Below are 24,041 nucleotides of genomic sequence, written 5' to 3' on the forward strand. Positions count from 1 at the left end.
ATTTTTACTGTTTAGTTCCTACAAAAACCCTATTATTTAAATAATATATATATACGTGAATATATATGTATATGTATAAACTCTTCCTTTTAATTATTTCCTGTTTTTTTTTCTTAACAAATAATAGGTCGATAAAAGTAAAGCCATCAAAATTAATTGTAATGGAAAATTTTTAAAACAATCTATAAAACTAACATCAATTTTTATCAATTCTATTAACGTCGATTACCTCTGGTTATAAATATAAACAGCTCAAATATTTTTTCGGTAGTATCAGTTTACAATTTGAAATTAATGGTATGTGCAATCATACTCTTGATTATTTTAAACTCTACGAAATAATAAGACATTAATTTTCAATTAAACATGTCGAGGAAATTATTATTAATTTTTATTCTTCTTGCATTTCTTATTACTGTTGTAATGAATGCACCGAAAAAATGTATTGTCAATGGAAGGGTATGTAAAAATATCGAATAATTATTTTTTCAAAATTTACATTAACAGATTTTGAGAAAAAGTATCAGTTACCTAGAGCTTTATTACCGATAGATAATTGCTTGTATTATTGTCGCAAATATTTTTTAATGACTACTGTAAAATTTTCTACTGTTTGGTAGCCTACTGAAATTAATTGTGTACTGTCTAATTATCTACGAAAACAATTTAATACCGTAATTTATTGTCTGCAAACATTTAAATACTTTTAAATTATAGTTACAAAAACAAATGCCTACTAAGTGGTAAAGAAATAAAATTTTTAATTTGTATGTGAAAAAAATTTTTTTCTTATAAATAGAAATTCTTTTTACAAATATTTTTTTTAAATAAAATAAATTTAGTTTTCGTAAAGTAGATGAAATTCCCTATAAAATGAATACCAACAACAATATATTTAAATACAGTCATTTATTTGTTCACTGGGCGCGAGTCATCCGCGAATTAACCGCGAGATGATCGTTAGCGATCAATTTATTAAAATATATTGATGTGGGTACTCAAATAACAGGAAATTTCATCACAAATTCAACTGTACTAACCATTTTTTTTTTTAATACAAAAAAAAAAATGTAATTATTTAATAATGGAAATTAAAAATTATCTAGTAAATCACAATTAAAGATTCATTTCCATAAATTTCGAATTACAAAGTATTTTTTTCTCAAATATTCATATATTTGATCATAAATAAAAATATATGAATTTTTAAATATAGTACTAAAAAATTCAAATATTTAAAATAAAATAAATGATATTTTATAATAATAAAAAAATTCATTACTTCTAGTGTTTTAGAAATTATCACTGCTGTTCAAGAAGGTGCCTGGTAGTAAATTTATCAACTGATTGGAACTACCACTGTATTTCGTAAATGTAAAATATTTAATGACTAAAAATGAAAATAAAATTTACTGTTGTTTAAAAAAATGATGTTATTTTATACTTTTTAAAAATCCTACGCAATAAATGTAATTAAAAAAAAAACTATTAATGGAATTGTAACTGTCTTATACACAAAAAAAAAAAAACTAATTAATTTTCTAATAAAAAATAAAATAATAACATATTTTATTGACCATAATTTTTTTTTTAACAGAATTTTTATCTGCGGAAAAAAACCAAAATTTTTAGTTATAAATAACCAACTTTCAATTTTGATACAACCAAATTCATTATGAAATTAAAATGTAAATATTTGTTAAGTTGTACTTATGATAAAAACATTTATCTCTTATGATAAAAACTAGCATATGCGTCATTATTTTTGCGAACAGAAACAAAAGTTTAAACTTTTAGGTGCGAATCTAATGAAATAATATATTATACACACTGAAAAAAATAATCGCTAGCTGCTAGCGATTTTTTTCTTTAGCAGCTAGCGATTTTTAATCGTTAGCTGCAAGCGATTATTTCGCTAGCGGCTAGCGATTTTTTCTTTAGCAGCTAGCGATTAAAAATCGCTTGCTGGAAGCGATTTTTTCTTTGGCAGGGAGCGATTAAAAATACTGTTTTTATCATTGAAATAAATTTATAAATATACATATTCATATATATTTATACATATATATACATATATATAAATATATATATATATATATATATATATATATATTTATATATATTTATATTTACATATATTTATATATATATGTATATATATATATATATATTTATATATATTTATAAATATGTATAAATATATATGAATATGTATATTTATATATTTATTTCAATGATAAAAACAGTATTTTTAATCGCTCCCTGCCAAAGAAAAAATCGCTTCCGGCTACCGAAAAAATCGCTTCCAGCAAGCGATTTTTAATCGCTAGCTGCTAAAGAAAAAATCGCTTCCAGCTAACGAAATAATCGCTTCCAGCAAGCGATTTTTAATCGCTAGCTGCTAAAGAAAAAATCGCTTCCAGCTAGCGAAATAATCGCTTCCAGCAAGCGATTTTTAATCGCTAGCTGCTAAAGAAAAAATCGCTTCCAGCTAGCGAAATAATCGCTTCCAGCAAGCGATTTTTAATCGCTAGCTGCTAAAGAAAAAATCGCTTCCAGCTAGCGAAATAATCGCTTCCAGCAAGCGATTTTTAATCGCTAGCTGCTAAAGAAAAAATCGCTAGCAGCTAGCGAAATAATCGCTTGCAGCTAACGATTTTTAATCGCTAGCTGCTAAAGAAAAAATCGCTAGCCGCTAGCGAAATAATCGCTTGCAGCTAACGATTTTTAATCGCTAGCTGCTAAAGAAAAAAATCGCTAGCAGCTAGCGATTATTTTTTTCAGTGCACCAAGGAAGGAAATCAGGATGTCCCAAATCCCGTGTTTGTCGCACCATTGCCTTCAGCATGTGGGTCGCAATGTCCTAATTTCCTTCCTTGTTGTGTAATCTACTATTTCACTATACCTGCACCGAAACTTTAAATTTCTGCCCTGTTAATAGATAAGAAAGAAGAGAAACGTTCTATTCTCTTTTGAGAAAGCAAATGATAAAAATTAGCGCATGCGCCATTTTTCCTATAAACTGAGGCAAAAATTTAAACTTTCAGATGCAGATCTGGTAAAAACTTGTTGCCTTTGGCTCGGGTAGACAATTATACACTCGGCTTAGAATGTCCTTTTTTTCTCTCGGTGTGTAATATACTAATTCTAGAGCGCATGTATACATAATTTCGAATACGTGTATTACTGACATGTATAACTTATGAATAGTGTAAAAAATTACGATCAATTCGAAAACTTACAAAATATTAATTATTATTATTAAATCTTAATTTCATATCAAATAGTAATATTCAATTTAATTTGAACTTTCTGCGCACACTCCAAATATTTATCGTTTTAAAAATAATTCCGTTGCGTAAATTTATAAATATTTAATATCAAAAGAAACTTTAATATCTTCTTCTTCTTCAAAAGATCATGTACCTGAAGACCGAACCGTTTTTCGCGCTGGATAACTAGATTTATGAAATGTTTCGGATATAGATGCTGGTATGTCAGCCGAAAATCTTAGGCCACCACCGACTTCCGGAACTACCCCTTAAGCAGTCAAATTACGTGAACTTTTTTTCCGTTGCGCGAAAAACGTTTCGATCTTCAGGTACATGAAATATCTCATTAAAACATCCGTGTATTTGGTAATCGGATTACCCACACTTACCTTACTACCAAACATACGTTAATTAATTTTATCAATGATCATTCGAATAATAATGGCAAGTAATTTTAGTTAATTTACTTACCGTACAATTGTTAGACCAACCAACGAATAGGAATCAAAAAAATAATTGTGCTGATGCGTTTTCAATGTTTATGAAAAATTACTATTATTAGTATTATTATTATTATTATTATTATTATTATTATTATTATTATTATTATTATTATTATTATGTATTTGAATTAATATGTACATGAATAATAATATTATTTATTTTTATTTCAAATTATTGAAACCACAGATTTTTATAGGTACAACCGGTCTTAAACTTTTCCTTTTAACCACAAAGAAACCGATTAAAAAACAATTACACTAATTATAGGTCAATGAATTTTTTTAAAAAAATTCCATTCATACGCGATGAAATGTTTGAAAACAATAAATAAATAATAAAAAAGTTGATTACTTGAATTTAATTTATACTTGACATAAAAGTATAATGTTACTATTAAGAAATTTTTATATTTTTAAATAATAAAAACTAATCGGCCGCTGAATTTTAAAACCCAGTAACTGTCAAAAAAATGAAATTTTCGGAAAATGAACAAAACACTTATAGTTTAGCTGCATGAAATGCATATGATATAAATTTATCAAAATTAATATGTTTATGAAAAAAAATTATTCCTGATTTTAAGCTTCAATTGAATCCGATTGAAACTCAATGGGATTTCAATTGGAGAATAATATAAATTTTGTACTTCAATCAGTTTTGATTGGATTCAATGGACATGTATTGGTTTCTATGCGGTTTTTGACCCACTCGAGCGTATTCTATGGGAACTTTGAGACAGGGTAATAATTTTTCCCATTTCAACTATTTTCCACTTAAATCCATTTGATTTTTTTTTATCGGATTCCATAGGAAAAGAACATAAATTTTAGATTGCATTCGGTTTTGATCGGATTCAATTCAAAGGGATATTTATATAAAATATGAATTGAATTATCTGTAAAAAAAAACTCCATTGGAACCAAAAATGCCAAAAAAAATGTCAGTTACTGGGTTTTTATATTAAGCCGTCTTAATATAATTAGGTTGTATTGACTAATGAAAGTAAGCATTAAGCAAGACACAAAAAAATTTTATACTACTATAGTGTGTTCTTAATATTGTCACACTCGATTAACAATAATTGTCCTCCGCTTCAGTATTATCCTGATTTAACTTTCTTTCTATTTTTATGCCTTCTTATCTATTTTTACCCGACATTTACTTTTTATTCTTTCTTTCTTTCTTTCTTTCATCTCATTATATTTTCAACTTATCCATTTATAGGCTCAAATAATCCACATAAGATTGCAATTACATATTATTGCATTGAGTCTTGACCACCAGATAGTTTACAAGTAAATTGGCCTTGGGTAATTAAATGAATAAGAATCTAAATAGCCAGTAATTATAATGCATTTGACTCATTACTGATTATTGTATGAACTTAGACTTTGTTTTAGTTTAATAAAAGGCAATTGCTTTTGTTAAAAAATATGAGAAGTTGTAAAAAGAAAATGAGATTGAATAAAAAAAAATCTGTCTATCGGTTGACCCTGCGGGCCAGCCCTAAAACTTCCCGCTGTTTTCGAGCTCCTTGAGCTCGAAAACTTTGTCGTGAATACGCTCTTCGAGCTCGAATATACTTTTGTATGTCGTTCTTTTCGAAAAAAATAGTTTTTTACCATTTTTTCTTCAACGATATCTCTCAAACGAATAAACAGATTGAGACGGTTGAGGTGGCAATCGAAGCGTTTTATCAAGTTCTAAAGCTGATCGAATTTTAAATTTGATTTATCGAGTCGTTTTTGAGATATTTAAAAAAAAAAGAAAAAAAAAATTTTTTTAATTCTCCCGACAACGGTTTCTCTTGAACGAATGAACCGATTTTGATCGTTGAGGTGGCATTCGACGCGGCTTATAGAGCTCTAGAGCCCAGTCCATTTTGGAATTAATCCATCGAGCACATTAAAAGTTTTAAAAAAAAAAACATTTTTAAAAAAATTTTATTTTTGGAATATCTCTGAACCAGCCCTACCGATCAAGCTCAATTTCTCACAGCTTCAAGATATTGACAAACCGCGTCGAATGACACCTTAAAGTTCAAAATCGGTTCATGCGTTCAAAAGATACAGGTATTTACATACGTACGTACGTACATACATACATACATACATACATACATACATACATACATACATACATACATACATACACTCGGACATCATCTTGAAATTAATCAGAATAGCTTCCTAGGACCTCAAAATGTCGACATCTGATGAAAATTCGATTTTCGTAAATCGGACCGAAACCAATAACATCCCGAATTTTTGAAAATTTACGATTTTCTTAACGGAAAGTTAAAAATTCTTTTAGTCTATAATAAAATAAATCTATAATCTTTTAGTCTATAATCAGTCTAAAATTTTTCGTAAAAAAATTTAATTAAAATTTTATTAACATAAACTTTTAATTAAAAATAAATTTGACAGTAGATAAAATTGAGCCAATAGATTTGGAATCGACTAATTTTATTTTGTAAAATTATATTTTTCAATACAAAATTTTATAAAAGGTTTATTTTTTATCGAAAAAAAATCAATTTTCAATGTTAGTTTTTTTTTTTTTTTTTTTTTTTTTTTAAGTAGAGAGCTTGAGTGTATACTTATTATATAAAAGGAAAGTATGATAAAATAATTATAAACAATCGTTATCTGTCAAGTACACGTCGTTCTAATGATTAAAAATCTTGTTTGCTTACATTGTTTCTAACAGAGTGTAACTATCATTGCAAATATTGTATCATCTGTTTAAATTTCTGTTATTTTATCTGAGTTTAATTTATTTTTTATTACAATTTAACAGCTATTTAATTTTAAACTTTAATCACCTCTGAAAAGTCGCACATTCCTTACGTTCCCTACATTCTTTAGTACCCGATCAGGGAACTCATACTCGACCAGTTTATATATTTGTATGTTTATATTTAGTAAAGTTTAGTAAATACATATAGATATTCAAATACAAGAGTGATCGGGTACCAGTTCCCTGATCGGGTACTGGGTCTCTTATCTTGAATACGAAAAAAAATTTCTTATACTAATCTAAAATTTATCACGGGTATTATGGACAAATTGATTGATTAATTAATCAAATATTAATTTTTTGAACGACGTTTCGTCACTTTATTATTGTGACTTCCAAGTTCTGAAAAATATAAATGATTCCATAATACCCGTGATAAATTTTATATATTTACACATTCTGGACGTGATCAAGATGAATAATTTCTTCTATTTTTTATGTGATTTTTTTTTTTTTTTACAAATTCCTATGAACAGACCAATTGACGTCTCACGAAATTTTTTTTCGATCAATTTCTTTTTTATATTATACTCAATAAATGACTTTGAATTATATTATAATTGTTTACTCTCTAAAAACGAATTAGTGAAAATCATATGACAATCACTATTTGGCAGTGAATAGTCACTTATTGCCAGTGAAGAGCCCGACTAGAAAACCCAATGGGGAAAAATTAGAATAATTTTTTTTTATTTTCACGTTGGGTTTTTCCACTTAGGTCCCACACAGAATCCAATTGGGAAAAATTACAATAATTTTTTTCATTTTCACGTTGTGATTTCCCACTTAGGTCCCACACAGAATCCAATTGGGAAAAATTACAATAATTTTTTTCATTTTCACGTTGGGTTTTCCCACTTAGGCCCCACTTAGAACCCAGTTGGGAAATACTGACCATGAATTATTTTATTTTTGTTTGGGATTTCCCGATTGGGTTCTGTTTGGACCCTCATAAGGATTTCCCTATTAGGAATGACCCATTGGGACCCAATGAGGTCCAGATACATACACTGGGCGATCCCAAAGTAATTTCTAGTCGGAAGTATACCACTATTTGAATTAGTGACGGACATTTCACTGGTAAACAGTGAATAGTCACTTTTTGCACTATTTTAAATTTAAGAGAGTAGTGGAATGTCCTCGTAACATTAGTGCCTTTTTTAATTTAAATGCTAAGTTTGGCGCCAATAGAGCACTATTCCGCTCCGCGATCGAGGTGTGCAATAAAGTCCATATTTTCTCTGAATTCACTACCGACTTTTTACATCGTAACGATATTTTTTATTGTTAATTTACTGTAATTTCGCTTTGATATTTAAAGTGCGATAATTTTTACGTTGCATAGATCGAGGCTTCGAGCTCCGAGTTTACTAGGTATTAGATATCTACCATATCATCAATTCCTCGAAATTACACCCACACAATTCACATACTGACTCATGATATTTTACCGACAACAATCATCAGATACAAATACCGACACCTATTTTACTTAAATTACATCAATTACTATTTTTTTTTTTATTATTTATATATTCTTGTATTATATTAATAAATACAATTAAACTAATTATAAATTTATTGAAATAACTTGAATATTTAAAAAAAATATAAATATCACTAATCAAGTATACAAATAAATAGAAACCATGAAAAATAAAATAAAAATAATTCAGTTAAAAATTACTGACCATAATTTTATTTATTAATTAAATTAAATAAATATATAATTATTTTAATTTAAATAATTAAATACAGAAATCGGGAAACTAAAAAATTATAAAAATATAAAAAAAATTGAATTTTTAAATTTTTTCAAAAATATCCACATAAGACATCAACGCGTCATGAAGTTCATTTAACGTCAAATGTGTGAAATGTCATGTTAATAATGTGCAAAAAAATAAAATAAAATAATAATAATAGTACTAAGTGTGAATTTGAGTGAGATGTCGAAAAAAACTAAACAAGACAATCAACAATTGGATTTAATTGATTTCAATGATAAAAAACCTGATATTGATAATTTAGGATCGACAAAAACAAAAACAATTGAATCAACATCTTGTTCATTATCGTCATCAGCGTCATCAGAATTATCACAACCATCAACAAAATCACCAAGTCCACCTCCGAAATTATTGAAACAAAAATCACTTCAACAATTTGTTGAAGAAATTGATTATAATGAAATTGAAACAGAAGAGGTTAGTTTACTCTATTATCAGCAGGGTATAGAAGTTTTTGCTCAATAATAAGAATAAAAGTAAATGATTTGACACCAAGACTATTAGCTAGACCATTAGCAAGACAATTAACAAGACCATCATCAAGACAATTCGGCTGCCCAATTTCAAAACACAGTAACTGACAAAAATAAATTTTTTGAAATATGCATCGAATCATGTTCACAAGACTCTGCTGAAACTTGAAATACCAAAAAATCGATTTCGAAAAATTTGTCACTTGCTGTGTTTTGAAATTGGGCAGCCGAATTAGCAAGACCATCAACAAGACAATTAACAAGACTATTAGCAAGACAATTAACAAGACTATTAGCAAAACCATCAGCAAGACAATTAGCAAGACTATTAACAAAACCATCAGTAAGACAATTAGCAAGACCATCAGCAAGACAATTAGCAAAACCACCAGCAAGACAATTAACAAGACTATTAGCAAGACAATTAGCAAGACTATTAGCAAGACAATTAGCAAGACTATTAGCAAGACCATCAGTAAGACAATTGTCTTGCTGATTGTCTAATTGACATATCTTTTCTCACAGCCTCAATTTTGACGTTCTTTGATGACATTCAATATTTGAATATATCTTTTAATCTAATTCACGTCTCAAGTAGCGAACTTGCCTTTGTGACATCTATAAAATAACAGTTTTTAGGCAATTTTTTGACATATCGATTAGGCCCCAATATGTTGACAAAAAAAGAAATTTATGTTACCGAAAAAATATCTACTTAAAAGACTTGACACAAGTAAAGACAAAAAGTAAATCACAAATAGTGGTAAAAGAAGTCATCTAAACTACTTTTTAATCGATATAAGGCAGGAAAAACAACACAAATTTTCTCTGATTCCGGGACCAACATTTACATGTCTTATTTATACCAAAGAAGGTGACTTCGAGACAAAAAAAAATTTTTCTTGTCCTTTTAAACGACATCTTTAAGACGTTTAAAAATGCGCGAATTCTTTTCTTTTATTCTTATTGTTGAGCACAAACTTCCGTACTTCGATTATCAGTATTGCTTTTATTACTAGTATTATTATTATCATTATTGTTAATATTATCATTATTTTTATTATCATAAAATTGAAGAAGGATGTAAAACAAAATGAGTGTGAATGTATCGGACATCAGACAAATTTAAAATTATAAATAAATAGAGTAAGTAATTTAAAAAAAAATATTTATAAAAAATGAACTTATTAATTTTTAACTTTTTCAAATGTGCATTTTTTGAAAATTTTATTTTATTAATTATTTACTCTATTTATTAATAATTTAAAATTTTTCTTACGTCTGCTGCATTCACACTCATAGAAAAAAATATTTAGGAGTAATAATTAATATTTTGGACTACACGGAAAAAAATGAACTATAGATATTGAGAACGACAAATAATATAATGATAAAGTGGTCAGTAAAAATTATCATTCTAAATAGTAATTTTTTTGTTTATGATTAAAACGTAAATAATTACAGGATAAGTATGAAAATTTATTGTCTATGCAAGAAAAATTTCTATTTGAACTTTAAAAATCGTTTAATGCCGTAAGATGGACGGCGGAGTCGAATTTGAAATTTACAATTTGCAATTTCCGACGTCGGAAAGTGAGAAATAATCATGAAAATGGATAGGAAAATCTATAATTATCCTCACCCATTCTCCACCTATCTTCGTACTCAGAAGTAGTGAATTTCTTATTCATTGTTTCAAATATTAATTTAAAAAAAAAAAAAAAAATTTGGAAAATCCAAAAGTGCACGCCTCGAAAGCTCATGTTATGTTTTTTTTTAAAAGTTAAATTTCGAATAAAATTGAATATCCCGCTCTTTTCCCATAGAAATTTCCATGGTAAATATACGATAATAAAAGTAAAAAAAAAAATAAATAAGGAGAACATTCCTAATGAAAAATGGCGGCAGTGTGTGTTTGTTTACATGTAAGATTGCCGGTTTTAACCGTAATGATTTATTTTTAAAAAAACGAGAAGGCCTACAGTAGTGATTTTCAAAAGGAACCTTCTTTGCTTATTTCTGAAAATTTTGAAAAAAAAATTAAGTAGTTTTGTCAAATCGTTCTCGAGATATCCGTACCACACCGTTTTTTTGAACCACAGACTAATGGACGTCCACGATAAATTTTTTTTAATGAACTTTTTTTTATATTAATACATATTAGACAAATTAAAAAAAGTATCAGGATTATTTATTAGTGTTTCAGCTTTATATTGATGAGCTTTTCATAATGTGTAAGAGTAATAGAAAAAAAATATATGCAGTTTAATGAGTGGAAATCGTGTGACCTTTACAGGTCGGTTATAAAGCACAACCTCTCCGCTTCGCTTCCGAGGCGTGCAATAAATAAAATAAAAAATAATAATAATAATATTTTAAACAAATGAAATAAATATTTACTGTTGCTAACAATGAAATGAAATGAAGAAAACAATCATAGATTTTCGGATAATTAGAAAATTGACGACACATATTATAAAATTTATTATTTGAATATTAAAATTCCCCATATTGACACCCGGGTTTCAGGTCATAATTTAAAACACTAATTTTTGTTTATTTTTTTCCGTGTATTAATTAATATCTTGCATACGAGAACTCACAGCAGAGAATTGTTTAACATACGATGATTTTAAATACTATAATAAACTTCCTGAATGTTGAAAGAAAGAAGGCAGATTATATTGTTTTAAGCGAATGCTTAAGTTATAAAATAAAAATATTGTTTCAGAAATATAGTTTTTCGTAGAGTAGATTGTAAAGTAGCTTTAGCTAAATAAATACACCTATTATTATTATAATGAACAAGTACACAAAGGTTTTGACGGACATCTAATGAGGTATCGTTACGTCAGTGTCAAATATCTTTTGTAAGAGTAAACAGACGACTGTTATAATCGACATCAACTAAACTTTATAACTCTCAAAAACTGAAAAAATACTAATCGCATCAGTCTACTTTATCAAACGAACCAATTACCTTCTCGCGAGCACTTATGCAGATTATCGTTCATCCGAATCTATATATACTCTTATTATAATAATCCTTAATTAATTAATCCATCACTGTCATAACAAGAGATTTTCAGGCCCTTAACTGGTACTTCTCTTACGTTTTGGGAACCCTTAATAAATAATTGGTCCTTATATGAATTGTAGGTCAGTAACGTCATGAACTTCCTTCCGATTGACGTCTTTATCATTTACTATCTCCAGCTTTGCTCTGTTCTGAGAAGTCAAGGGTAATTCGGGGATTAGATTAGAAATAGATTATCAGTATGCTATCATACATATATATATTTATTTATATAGCGAATAAGTCACTTATGCATAACAATTATTACATAAATTAATTAATAATAATAAGAGTGATAGTCTTAAGTTATATTTATTTGAATGATTTATATAAATAATTAATACTATGATAATTGGTAACTAATTAATAGGTGGTGGGTAAAGGATCTTTTGGAGTTGTATGGAAAGGAAAGTGGCGTGGACGTTACGTAGCAATAAAACATATAAATACTGAAGGTGAAAGACGAGCATTTGCTGTTGAAGTAAGACAGCTTTCACGGGTATCACATCCAAATATTGTACGACTTTATGGTGCTTGCACTAAAGATCCTGTTTGTTTGGTAATGGAGTATGCTGAAGGTGGTTCTTTATACAATGGTATGTATATTTATTATTATTATTATATTGTTATCTAAGTTTTATTAGTCATTGTATATTATATATTATATATTTTTTTTTTTTAAGTGCTACATTGCGAACCTAAGCCGCGGTATACAGCGAGCCATGCTATAAGTTGGGCATTGCAATGTGCTCAAGGGGTAGCTTACTTACATAATATGAAACCAAAGCCTTTAATTCACAGGTACGTTCACTTTGTTTTTTAAGAATTATACTAGACGTGAAGGGAAAGGGTAAGTGAAAAGTTTGAGATCCAGGGCCCGGGTACTTTTGAATTCGTGAGACCAACAAAACACGCCCACTGTCTCACTGTGTAAACAAGCGGACTTACTTTCGGGTTGAAATCACTGTACAGATACAACAACTCGGATATATAGACGGCAGTCATATTGCTCACGCTTAAATCACACTCGATGTTGGTGTAGAGATGGTGAAACTTGACGATTGGTACTCGCGCGTGAAGCATATTTTCAACTTTTCGAATACCCGGTAAATAATTACGCATCAATCCGGATATTGGTTCTAATAGACGAGCTGCGTTCACGCGTCTATCGGATGCCGCTGCTTTTGTATGAAATACAAGGCGACGATTTAGACTCCGGTTTTGTTTATAAATTTATAACTAAATCAAGATCCGAGTCGCATTTACTGGACCCGTTGACAGTTGAGCCGAACGGTAAGGCTGTGACATTTGGAAACATACCAGATAAACTTAATTCCATTTGATTGGCTATGAAAAATCGCAGCCTCAAATCAATGTCCTGTAATTTACTTTCTTTGTAAATTATTTCCATTTGTTCAGAGACTGTTTCTTTACTACTAATTAATTTTTTTATATAATCATTTGTTATTAATTTATTTGGATATTTTCTTATTTCTAATGCCGATGGTAAAGTTTCAGCTTTTTTAAATGCCCCCAATGGTCCCTGTGTATTTTTGCGTAGCAGCGTATCACGAAACCACAGCATTTGCGATTGAACCGGTACTACTTCGTTTAAATTAACATGCGTAGTTGCTTCTATTAATGATTTAAATGATGATAAATCTTCATATTCAACTAAAAAAAAATCCTATAATAAAGAATTATTTATCATTGAGATTATTGCGGGCTGATGTACACAAATAACAGGCCGATGTAATTTTACTTAGTGCCGGGGTTTTAATTTGTTTTGTTATCTTTTTAAATTATCAGCCTGTTGACATACTGATTTAGTTATAATTATTTGTCTCTACCACGTGAACCGCCAAGCAATCGAACAACAAAAATAAATAAACCTCATTGCGTCTAATATTTAATAGATCGTCGCCATAACTTTAAGTTTTGTCACCAACTAAAATAATCGCCGAGGAAAATAAAATAGTCAATTACTTAATCTGTGCATATTTTGTTGCTCCCCGAAACCAACCGATCAAAACATCTTTAGTATCATATCCTCAAAATTAAATTACGTCTCCTCAAATTTAAACAGTCACTCAATCGTCATTACCATCGCCCAATTTAAACACTTTGTTTCCTTATAATTACAACCGACTAATTCAAAAATAAAAAAACAATTCCCTTATATACTCGACGACCCATAGTAAATTTGTTAGTTTTTTAAAAAATAACGTATTTTGTTTTAGAGATTTGAAACCACCAAATTTACTATTAATCCTCGGTGGCCGAACTTTAAAAATCTGTGACTTTGGTACCGCATGTGATTTGAACAGTTACATGACAAACAATAAGGGATCCGCAGCATGGATGGCACCAGAAGTATTCGAGGGCTCTCGTTACACTGAAAAATGTGATATATTTAGTTGGGGAGTCATATTGTGGGAAATATTGGCACGTCGTAAGCCATTTGATGATATTGGCGGCTCTGCTTATCGTATTATGTGGGCAGTACACGTTGGGCAGCGACCGCCACTCATTGATAACTGTCCCAAACCAATTGAAGACTTAATAACCAGGTATTTTTAATTTCATTATAATGAATAAATTGAATTGTTCATATAATAATAATGAGCAACTCGCGGTCACTACGTGACTGTTCGAGTATTGGTACCAAATTTATAAAATATCATTTAAATTTAATTGTTTATTAAAATCTTACCAATTTACTCTCAGATATTTTGTTTATTTTTATTATCATTGAAGTTTAATAAGACAAATCTTGTCATTAATTCGCAAACTTATTGATTTCGATAATTGTACAATCATGGGAATCTTAAAAAAAATCTACACACGGTCAAATTTTTTTTATTAGTCGTCTAATATATTTTTTTTCTAAAATATCTCAACTGCGATGAAAGATACAAAAAACTTATTAAATTTTGAGGATTTACCAAAGGGCTGATGTCTTTCGTTGATACAAAAAAATTCAGTATCTAATCTCAAAATATTTAAAAATTTTTATGTCAGTAATTTTATAAAATCATATCGACATCTTTTGGCGCGGAATTTATATATATATATTCATAATTATTTATAAAACTTAAGACATTGAACTAACTGTTGCATAAAACATCTGAAACTATGAAAAGGCACAAATTAAAGTCAAGACCTTTTCACTGATACCAAATTAAATTTGTTTAATTTTTATTATCACAGAGACATGCCATGGACTAAATTTTTCTTATTCTCTCTTAATAATATAGATAATAGACAAATATTCAGTGACATTGAGGTATTTTCAGTGACAGAATAATTAAAATATTAATTTATTTAAAGAAAATAAATACGATCGTCTTTTTCCCGCGTAATTTAAATGTATTTCGAATGATATAGATAAATTTATTTATCTCGATACTTGGCAATAAAAAAGAGTTTAAACCATGAAAAGGCACAAATTCAAGTCGAGAAATTTTCAACGATACCAAATTCAATATCATTTACTAATTTTATCAATTTATAAGATGTTGGAGCAAACGTCCCGAAGAGCGACCATCAATGGATGAAATAGTTCGTGTAATGACTTGTTTGTCTACGTTTGTCAGCGGACATTTAGAGCCCGTTGAATACAGCATGTCCGATGATTATGAAGAAAATTACGACAATGAGGATGAAATTGACCAAGATACTATTGACGTTTCATGGGACATGTCTTCTAGTCAAATTAACGGCGATTCGATAAACGGCATCAATAATGATAATAAAATTGATTTACTCAGTCAATCGCAACAATCTAAAACAATTCAAAATAGTCAAGATTTTAGGGATTCTAACATTAGTCACAATTTGTCACCAGTTAAATCAATTAATAGTAATAATAATAGAGATTCTAATGATGGGTTCCAACCACTTCATGTTGAATGTGATCCCGTAAGTTTTTTAATTTTTTTACGGCTAATTTTTTTTTTTTTATATTCACTCATTAAAAAAATTGTTAATTTTTTTTTTTCTTTTGATAAACAGAACGCTTGGGATTTAGCTACGGGTACAGATTCATCATGGGAGTTACAAAATACTGCAGGTTTTGACAAAATGGGCAAAAAAAAAAATAATCGTAAGTATTTTCTTATTTTTTTAAATCAAAAATGTGTAAAAAAAAAATTTAGTCTGTTTCTTTGGTATGCAAAAACTCGTATAAATTAACGCTGAGAAAATGAATTTTTTATTATAACTGCACTCAGTCCATTTTGGAATCAATCCATCGAGCACATTAAAAGTTATCCAAACAAAAACATTTTTGAAAAAATTTTATTTTTGGAATATCTCTGAAAGAGCCCTACCGATCAAGCTCGATTTTCTCACGGCTTCAAAATATTGACAATTCACGTCGAATGACACCTTAAAGTTCAAAATTGGTTCATCCCGTATGAAAAAACAATATATGGTTAAAATATATAAAATCATATATGTATGCTACAAAAAAATATATGATATATTATATTATATATTATTATATTATATTATATATTATATATATATTATATATATTAGACTGATTCAAAAAAATCGACTAATTTTTTTTTTCTTCATTATATCAAAAATATTGTTGGAAATGACGAAAAAAAAATATTGTGAAAGTATGAGCTCTTAATATTGATATTAACAATTGCCGCATCGCGATTTTCTATTTCCCGTTTAAATAACATGGGAAAATTTATTTTTTAAGCTTTGGAATTTTGTAGCTCACGGTGGGACCAATACTTATGAATGTTCAAGACATAATCTTATGGGAAATTTGACGCTCTACAAAAAAGGTCTCTTATAATTTTTCGATATTTTTATTTCTTCAAAAGTAATTCGAAGTTAAAATTAGATTGACGATAAATTTTTACATTTTTTAAATTTTTTGACGCAACCATCAACTTTATCCGAAAATTTCAGAGGACATTTTTTGTAGAGTATTTTATTTCCTACAACTTATCTCAGAGAAAATTTTCGATATTTCACTTAAGTCGTACATTATCTGTAATTAACTGAAAATTTTCTTAAATAATCTAAATTTTGTTGCTTAAAATTAATAACATTAAATTTTCAGTTAATTGCGAATAACTTACGACTTATGCAAAATATCGAAAATTTTCTTCGAAATAAGTTGTAGGAAATAAAATGCTCTACAAAAAATGTCCTCTAAAATTTTCGGATAAAGTTGATGGTTGCGTCAAAAAATTTAAAAAATGTAAAAATTTATCGTCAATCTAATTTTAACTTCGAATTACTTTTGAAGAAATAAAAATATCGAAAAATTATAAGAGACCTTTTTTGTAGAGCGTCAAATCTCCCATAAGATTATGTCTTGGACATTCAAAAGTATTGGTCCCACCGTGAGCTACAAAATTCCAAAGCTTAAAAAATAAATTTTCCCATGTTATTTAAACGGGAAGTAGAAAATCGCGATGCGGCAGTTGTTAATATCAATATTAAGAGCTCAAACTTTCACAGTATTTTTTTTTCGTCATCTCCAACAATATTTTCGATATAATGAAGAAAAAAAAAATTAGTCGATTTTTTTGAATCAGTCTAATATATATATTATATATTATATTGTATATTATAAAAAATCATATAGAGAATTTGGCCGATTTAATATAAAATTATATACAGTAGTAAATATATGTATTCCATAAATGTAACTTATATGTTTTTTATATTAAGCTATATATACTAGACTGGGCCAAAAAAATTGACTATTTTTTTTTTTCAAAGCTATATCGAAAATATTATTCAGAATGACAAAAAAAAAAATTTCATGAAAGTTTGAGCCCTTGATATTAATTTTAAGAGGTCTATCATCGCTATTTTTAATTTTAATTAATAATTTGATGTTTTACGTCAGAATTGCTAAAACATTGGAGTAAAAAAAATTCATTTCCACTTATTCTTATGTAAAATTAAATTCCCTACAAAAAAGGTCTGATTGAAAATTTTCGTCAGACAGGCCGTTTCCGATTAATTAAGCTTAATAACTTAATGTATTTTTTCGATTTAACATTTTTACTTTTGAATTTTGTAACTGACGAATCAATAAATATCTAATAAAGACCATGGCAGATTTTCAAAGGAAATTTAATGCTCTACAAAAAAGGTCTCTTAATATTTTTTGCTAAATTCACTCCTTCGAAAGTTATTCAAGGTTGAATTAGAGTCAAAACGATTTCAATAACGTGAATAACTTTCGAAGAAGTGAATTTAGCAAAAAATGTTAAGAGACATTTTTTGTAGAGCATTAAATTTCCTTTGAAAATCTGGCAAAATTATGATGATTACCAATGTTACAGTTTTAGAGTTTTTATTAGTATTATTGTTGTTATTGTTCTTGAGTTAATTAAAGAAATAAATTTCTTAATTCGTGATACTTCATAAAAATAAATTTGTAGTACGATAAAATTTGTACATTTTTTTCATTTATACTTTTCGCAAAAAATATAAAAATGTTTTTTTTTAGCTTTTAATAGTGTAAAATGATACTAGATGTCATTTTTTACCATTTTCGAAAGTTTTTCGAGAAAAAAAAATTTTGACGAAATTTTGAGGGTATCCCATTTTGCCGGCTTATCCAGTTTTGCCCCCCCCCCCCCATCCCCTATGTAATTTATATTTTTTCTACGTGCACAAAATAAAATTCGATATAGGGGAGGGTGGGGCAGAGCGGCCCCCCTAAGCTAATTATTATTTTTTGTGGCTTTCAACCATAAGATCACTTTTCTTTTGTCCTATTTCGAACAAATTTATGGACATTTTGCCAAAATTCTGAAAAAAAAAATTTTTTTTTGTGGGGCAGAGCGGCCCCCTCCAAAACGTGCTAAAAAAATTTTTTTTTTCGTTTTTTTTTTTTTTTTAAATTGTTTTCATCATTAAGAATGTATTTCTTTCTCTTGACAACTATTTTTGGTTTTATATTACTCGAAAAAAATTTTTTAAAGTGTAATAAATCGTTCACTCTCGATTACCTTAATTACTAATTGTTATTTAATAAAAAAAAAAATCAATTCTATAGTTTTACTTTATTTCAAAAATTTATCAACTAAAAAAAAAATTTAATTTTTATAAATTTTTAGTGACCAACTTTGCCTCTTACATGGAGAAACGGCCGAAAAATATGAAAAAATTATTTTTTCGGAAGTTTCGGCTGGTCCATTTTGCCCCAGGTGTTATCCGTAGGGCTAGAAATGTGTAATTATAATATTTTTTTTTTAATTTGACGATAAAAATATGAAAAAATCACTTTTTCAAAATTTTGGGCTTGTCCATTTTGCCCCAAATGTCATGCGTAGGGGTAAAAATGCGCAAACATATCGGATTTATAGTAATTAGTCGAAAAAAAAAATTTTTTTTTTTTTATCAAAATCTCAGGGGGCCGCTCTGCCCCACCCTCCCCTACATACGTAAATACTAGCTTGCTCTTAAAAATTATACGTAATGCACCGTTTATAATTAAAAAAAATCTGTCTATCGGTTGACCCTGCGGGCCAGCCCCAAAACTTCCCGCTGTTTTCTAGCTCCTTGAGCTCGAAAACATTGTTGTGAATAATACATTTTCGAGCTCGAAAATACTTTTGTATCCCATTGTTTTCGAAAAAAACCGTTTTTCGCATATCTTTCTCCCACGATATCTCACGAACGAATTGACCGATTTTGATGGTTGAGGCGGCAATCGACGTGTTTTATTGAGTTCTAGAGCTGATTAGATTTTGAAGTCGATCGTTCAAGTTGTATCTGAGAAATCAATAAAAAACTAAAAAAAAAAAAATTTTTTTCCGTAATTCGCCAATATTTTCGAGTCTACTTGATCAAATGATCTGAAATTTTCAGAAAAGTTGATGGTCAACAAGCTCTTTCTATTGCCGCCTTAACCATCCAAATCGGTTCATTAGTTAAAAAGTTATAGACCGGTCACACACATTCACACTCACACACACATACATACAGACACTCGGACATCATTCTGAAAATAGTCAGAATAGTTTCCTAGGACCTCAAAACGTCGACATCTGATAAAAGTTCGATTTTCGAAAATCGGGGTGAAAACAATAACTTCCCAATTTTTCTAAAATCGTCGATTTTCTTAGCGGGAAGTTAAAAATGAATATTTAAAAAATAATAAAAAAGTCTGAGGGACTCGATTATATTTAAAGAAGTTTAAAGGCATTACTGTGTACATGTGAGACATTGGGATCGTATAGTATACATTATAAGTTGACGTAATTGCTCCGCTCCCTCTCTTTTATTTTAGCACATAGAGTACACACGGACACACTAAATTATTTTCAGCATGAAATAGCACTTGAGAGTGCTGACTCACACGTTAAATAGCAGACCCTGCTGCTAATACTGATATAACTTATCCTAGCTAAACTCTTTATGATCTAATTCTATACAAAAATCAATTTATTTTCCTGTCACCACAAACCAAAAAAAATAAATAAATTCTTCGCATATTTTTACCCACTAAAATTTACTAATTATCATTTCCTATAAACTTTCCTATAAATTTTGAATTTTTTAAATTTTTCAAACTTTCTAAGGAAAAAAAAAATTAATAAATTTATTAAAAATTTAATTACCAAAAATTACTACAAAGATAAAAAAAGCGGGAGAGAGAAAGAGTTTAAAGTGCGAAAGAGAGAGAGAGGAAAAGTGAGAAATTTGGTCCAAGACAGCAGGTGTAGCTGAGTCAGCTTCCCCGTTATAGCTGTAGGTTTGTTGTGTTTAGTTTGCGAGAGATTAAACTATCGCGCCAGTGTACCAGAGAGTTAAGAAGAGAGAGATCAGTTTTAAAAGTCAATCTTTAGCGTAATATTCAATTGCAATTAAATAATTTAATTATTTATATTTTTATTGTTAAAAATAAATCATTTTTTTTAAAGAGATATTTTGAAAAATTAATTAATTAATTAATTAATTGATTAATTATTTAATTAATAATGATGATGAACAATAAGTGAAGAATGTCGATGATAATTAAAAAAAAAAAGTAATTAAAAAAAAAATGTCTTCAAATTTAAATGAACTCAGCTACTCTAGAGTTGACACTGAATATTTGAAACGTTGTTGGATTCTTTTGCGTCAGTATTCTATCGAAGTATTCAAATATTTTACATAGGTTCGAAAAAAAAAGTAATGGAATATTGGTTTGAATTTTTGTTTAAATAGGGAGTAATAATAATGACAATTTCGAGGATATTTGCGGACTATTGGAAGCTGATTTACGTCCGCTTACACCAGACAATACATGCCAATTATCAAGGACTATATTTGAAGAGCATAAGCAGCTAGCAGAGGAATATCTCAAAGTACAAACCGAAATTGCGCTTGTTAGTCAGTACAAAAGTGATATGATGAAAAATTTAAACAGTGAAGGCATTAGACGGCAACAAGAGCTCCGTAAACTTGAGGATGAAAAGGTTTTTATGATATGATGAATTATTTGTCACTTAAATTTTCTATGCTTGGATATTTTGAGAAACGGGAATTTTAATAGTTTTTGGTGAAATTGGTTAGAGGAATTTTTAAATTTTTTTAGAACATTTAAATATCTCTTGATTCCGGCGGGAATGATTTTCGTAAAATTTTTTCGCAGTATTTTTTATGATATATGAAAGCTTTAGAAATTATTTTTGAAAATTTTTTCCTTTTAAAAAGTATAGGTAATTTGAATACTAATTATCTAAATGAAATTAGCCCGGCTTAATTGTAAAGTTGGATAATAATACTCAGATGTGATCATATATGTTTGAATATGATCAGATGAGTTTATATATGATCATATATGACCATGTGTAAATCTGAATATGATCGAACATGGCTATGTCTGATCGAGGTAAAAATAATCATCTATGGCCATTAAACTGAGCCAAAAAAATCGACTATTTTTTTCGATATTGTGAAAATATTATTCCTGATGACAAAAGAAATTATTGTGCAAGTTTGAGCCCTTAATATTGACATTAAGAGGTGTATCGTTACGACTATTAGTTTTTTGACAGAAATTTCATTTTTTACCCAAAACTCGTAAATCATCTGTCTGAAAAATTTGAGCAATGTATATTCTTAAAGGAAATTGAATTCCCTACAAAAAATCTCCCTTAGTTAATTGACGTAAAACGAGCCGTTTCCTTGTAACCGTGCCTTAAACAATGATTTGTTTTTTAAATTCTTTGTTTCTATTTTGGATTTTTGTAACTACTAGAAATATTAAAATTTTTTTTAGTCAAGATACATATTCTTTAAGGAAATTTAATGCTCTACAAAAAAGGTCTCTTAACATTTTTCGTTAAATTCACTCCTTCGAAAGTTATTTGAGGTTGAAGTTGAGTCAAAGCGACTTTAATAACCTGCATAACTTTCGAAGGAGTGAATTTAGCAAAAAATGTTAAGAAACCTTTTTTGTAGAGCATTAAATTTCCTTCAAGAATATGTATCTTGACTAAAAAAATTTTAATATTTCTAGTAGTTACAAAAATCCAAAATAGAAACAAAGAATTTAAAAAACAAATCATTGTTTAAGGCACGGTTACAAAGAAACGGCTCGTTTCACGTCAATTTACTAGGAGAGATTTTTTGTAGGGAATTCGATTTCCTTTAAGAATACAGATAGCTCAAATTTTTCAGATAGATGATTTACGAGTTGTGGGTAAAAAATGAAATTTCTGTCAAAAAACTAATAGTCGTAACGATACACCTCTTAATATCAATATTAAGGGCTCAAACTTGCACAGTAATTTTTTTTGGTCATAAGGAATAAAATTTCCACAGTATCGAAAAAAAAAAAAAATAGTCGATTTTTTTGGCCTAGTCTATTGGTCATGTATGAAATGGAATATAATCATATATGGTCACGTGCGAAATGGAATCAAATCATATATGATCATTTATGGTCATGTATGATTCTATATGGTCATGTATGATCATATATGGTCATGTATGAAATGGAATCAAATCATATCTGAGTGTATATGATCATGTATCAATTAGAATCTAATCATGTATGGCCATATATGGTCATGTGTGATTTAAAATCTAAGCATATATGCATCCATTGAACAGGATCACAGCTAGTCGTCAATATATGATCATATACGGCAATGTATAAACAGGAGTCTGATCATATCTAAACATATATGATCATGGTAATGTATGAATACTCAGATTTGATCAGATACGAAAAGTAGCCTCATCTAATATCATGTCTGCTTACATATGATTAAATGACCATTTTTCGTACCGTTTATCAGTTGTTAGTATTCATATATGATCCTATTTGATAATTATATCATATATGGTCTTGTCTGATCAGGTTCAAATCCATACATTTTCATATCTGTTCATACATTAAAGTTTGGCCGATCCAGAAAAAAATATTCAGATGTTATCATATATGTTCAAGTATGATCAGATATAATTTCCCATATGATCATTTGTAAATTTAAATCTGATCACATATGAAGATATATGATCATATATAATACCACACATGATCATATATGATTACAAAACCTCGTTCATGCGAAAAATAGTATTCAGACATGATCATATATGGCTAGCTATCGTATCTAATCATATATATGTTCATATATCATTATACCTGAGTATTCTTTCTCAGTAGTAATCGTAATATTATTCCGTCTCAGTTATTTTACCTTGCGATTATTTTCTCACGGTCATTTTGCCGTCAGATGACTAAGCGCGGGAACGGAAAAATTATTTAAAAACTTAATGATAAAATTATTGTTTATAATAATAATTAAATTTTATTTTGCTCTCTTAGGAAGCATTAATAAAACTTCATGATAATCTTAGAAGGCAAGTAGACATGATAAAAGGTATAAGAAGACCAACACTAAATTCATCAAACACAATGAATACCATAGTGCCTGGGGAAGACGGTTGGGTCTGTGTGTCTCGACAAGAGCCGTCAAGGATATCATGAGTGTTGACTGATTAATTAATTAATTACTTACTTACTTACTGTACTTAACTTAAAATCGCCTTCATCTATTTTTTTTCAACAATCATTAAAATAATTAATTTTAGTATATAATATTTTTTCATACCATCAAAAAATAAATAAAAAAAT

General features: G+C 28.6%; 1 protein-coding gene across 1 annotated transcript; it reads left to right on the top strand.

The window, feature by feature from the left end:
* Nucleotides 1–8,196: 8,196 nt before the first annotated feature.
* LOC130664527 (mitogen-activated protein kinase kinase kinase 7-like) lies at nucleotides 8,197–24,036 on the top strand. The gene is made up of 8 exons (XM_057464468.1): nucleotides 8,197–8,785; nucleotides 12,288–12,513; nucleotides 12,601–12,718; nucleotides 14,158–14,487; nucleotides 15,433–15,838; nucleotides 15,932–16,022; nucleotides 21,119–21,369; nucleotides 23,733–24,036. Exons 1-8 carry the CDS (start codon nucleotides 8,528–8,530, stop codon nucleotides 23,892–23,894), a joined length of 1,842 nt encoding a protein of 613 aa, XP_057320451.1. The 5' UTR covers nucleotides 8,197–8,527; the 3' UTR covers nucleotides 23,895–24,036.
* Nucleotides 24,037–24,041: the final 5 nt, after the last annotated feature.

The sequence above is a fragment of the Microplitis mediator genome, chromosome 3 (assembly GCF_029852145.1).
Source record: "Microplitis mediator isolate UGA2020A chromosome 3, iyMicMedi2.1, whole genome shotgun sequence".
NCBI classification, from domain to species: Eukaryota; Metazoa; Arthropoda; class Insecta; order Hymenoptera; family Braconidae; genus Microplitis; species Microplitis mediator.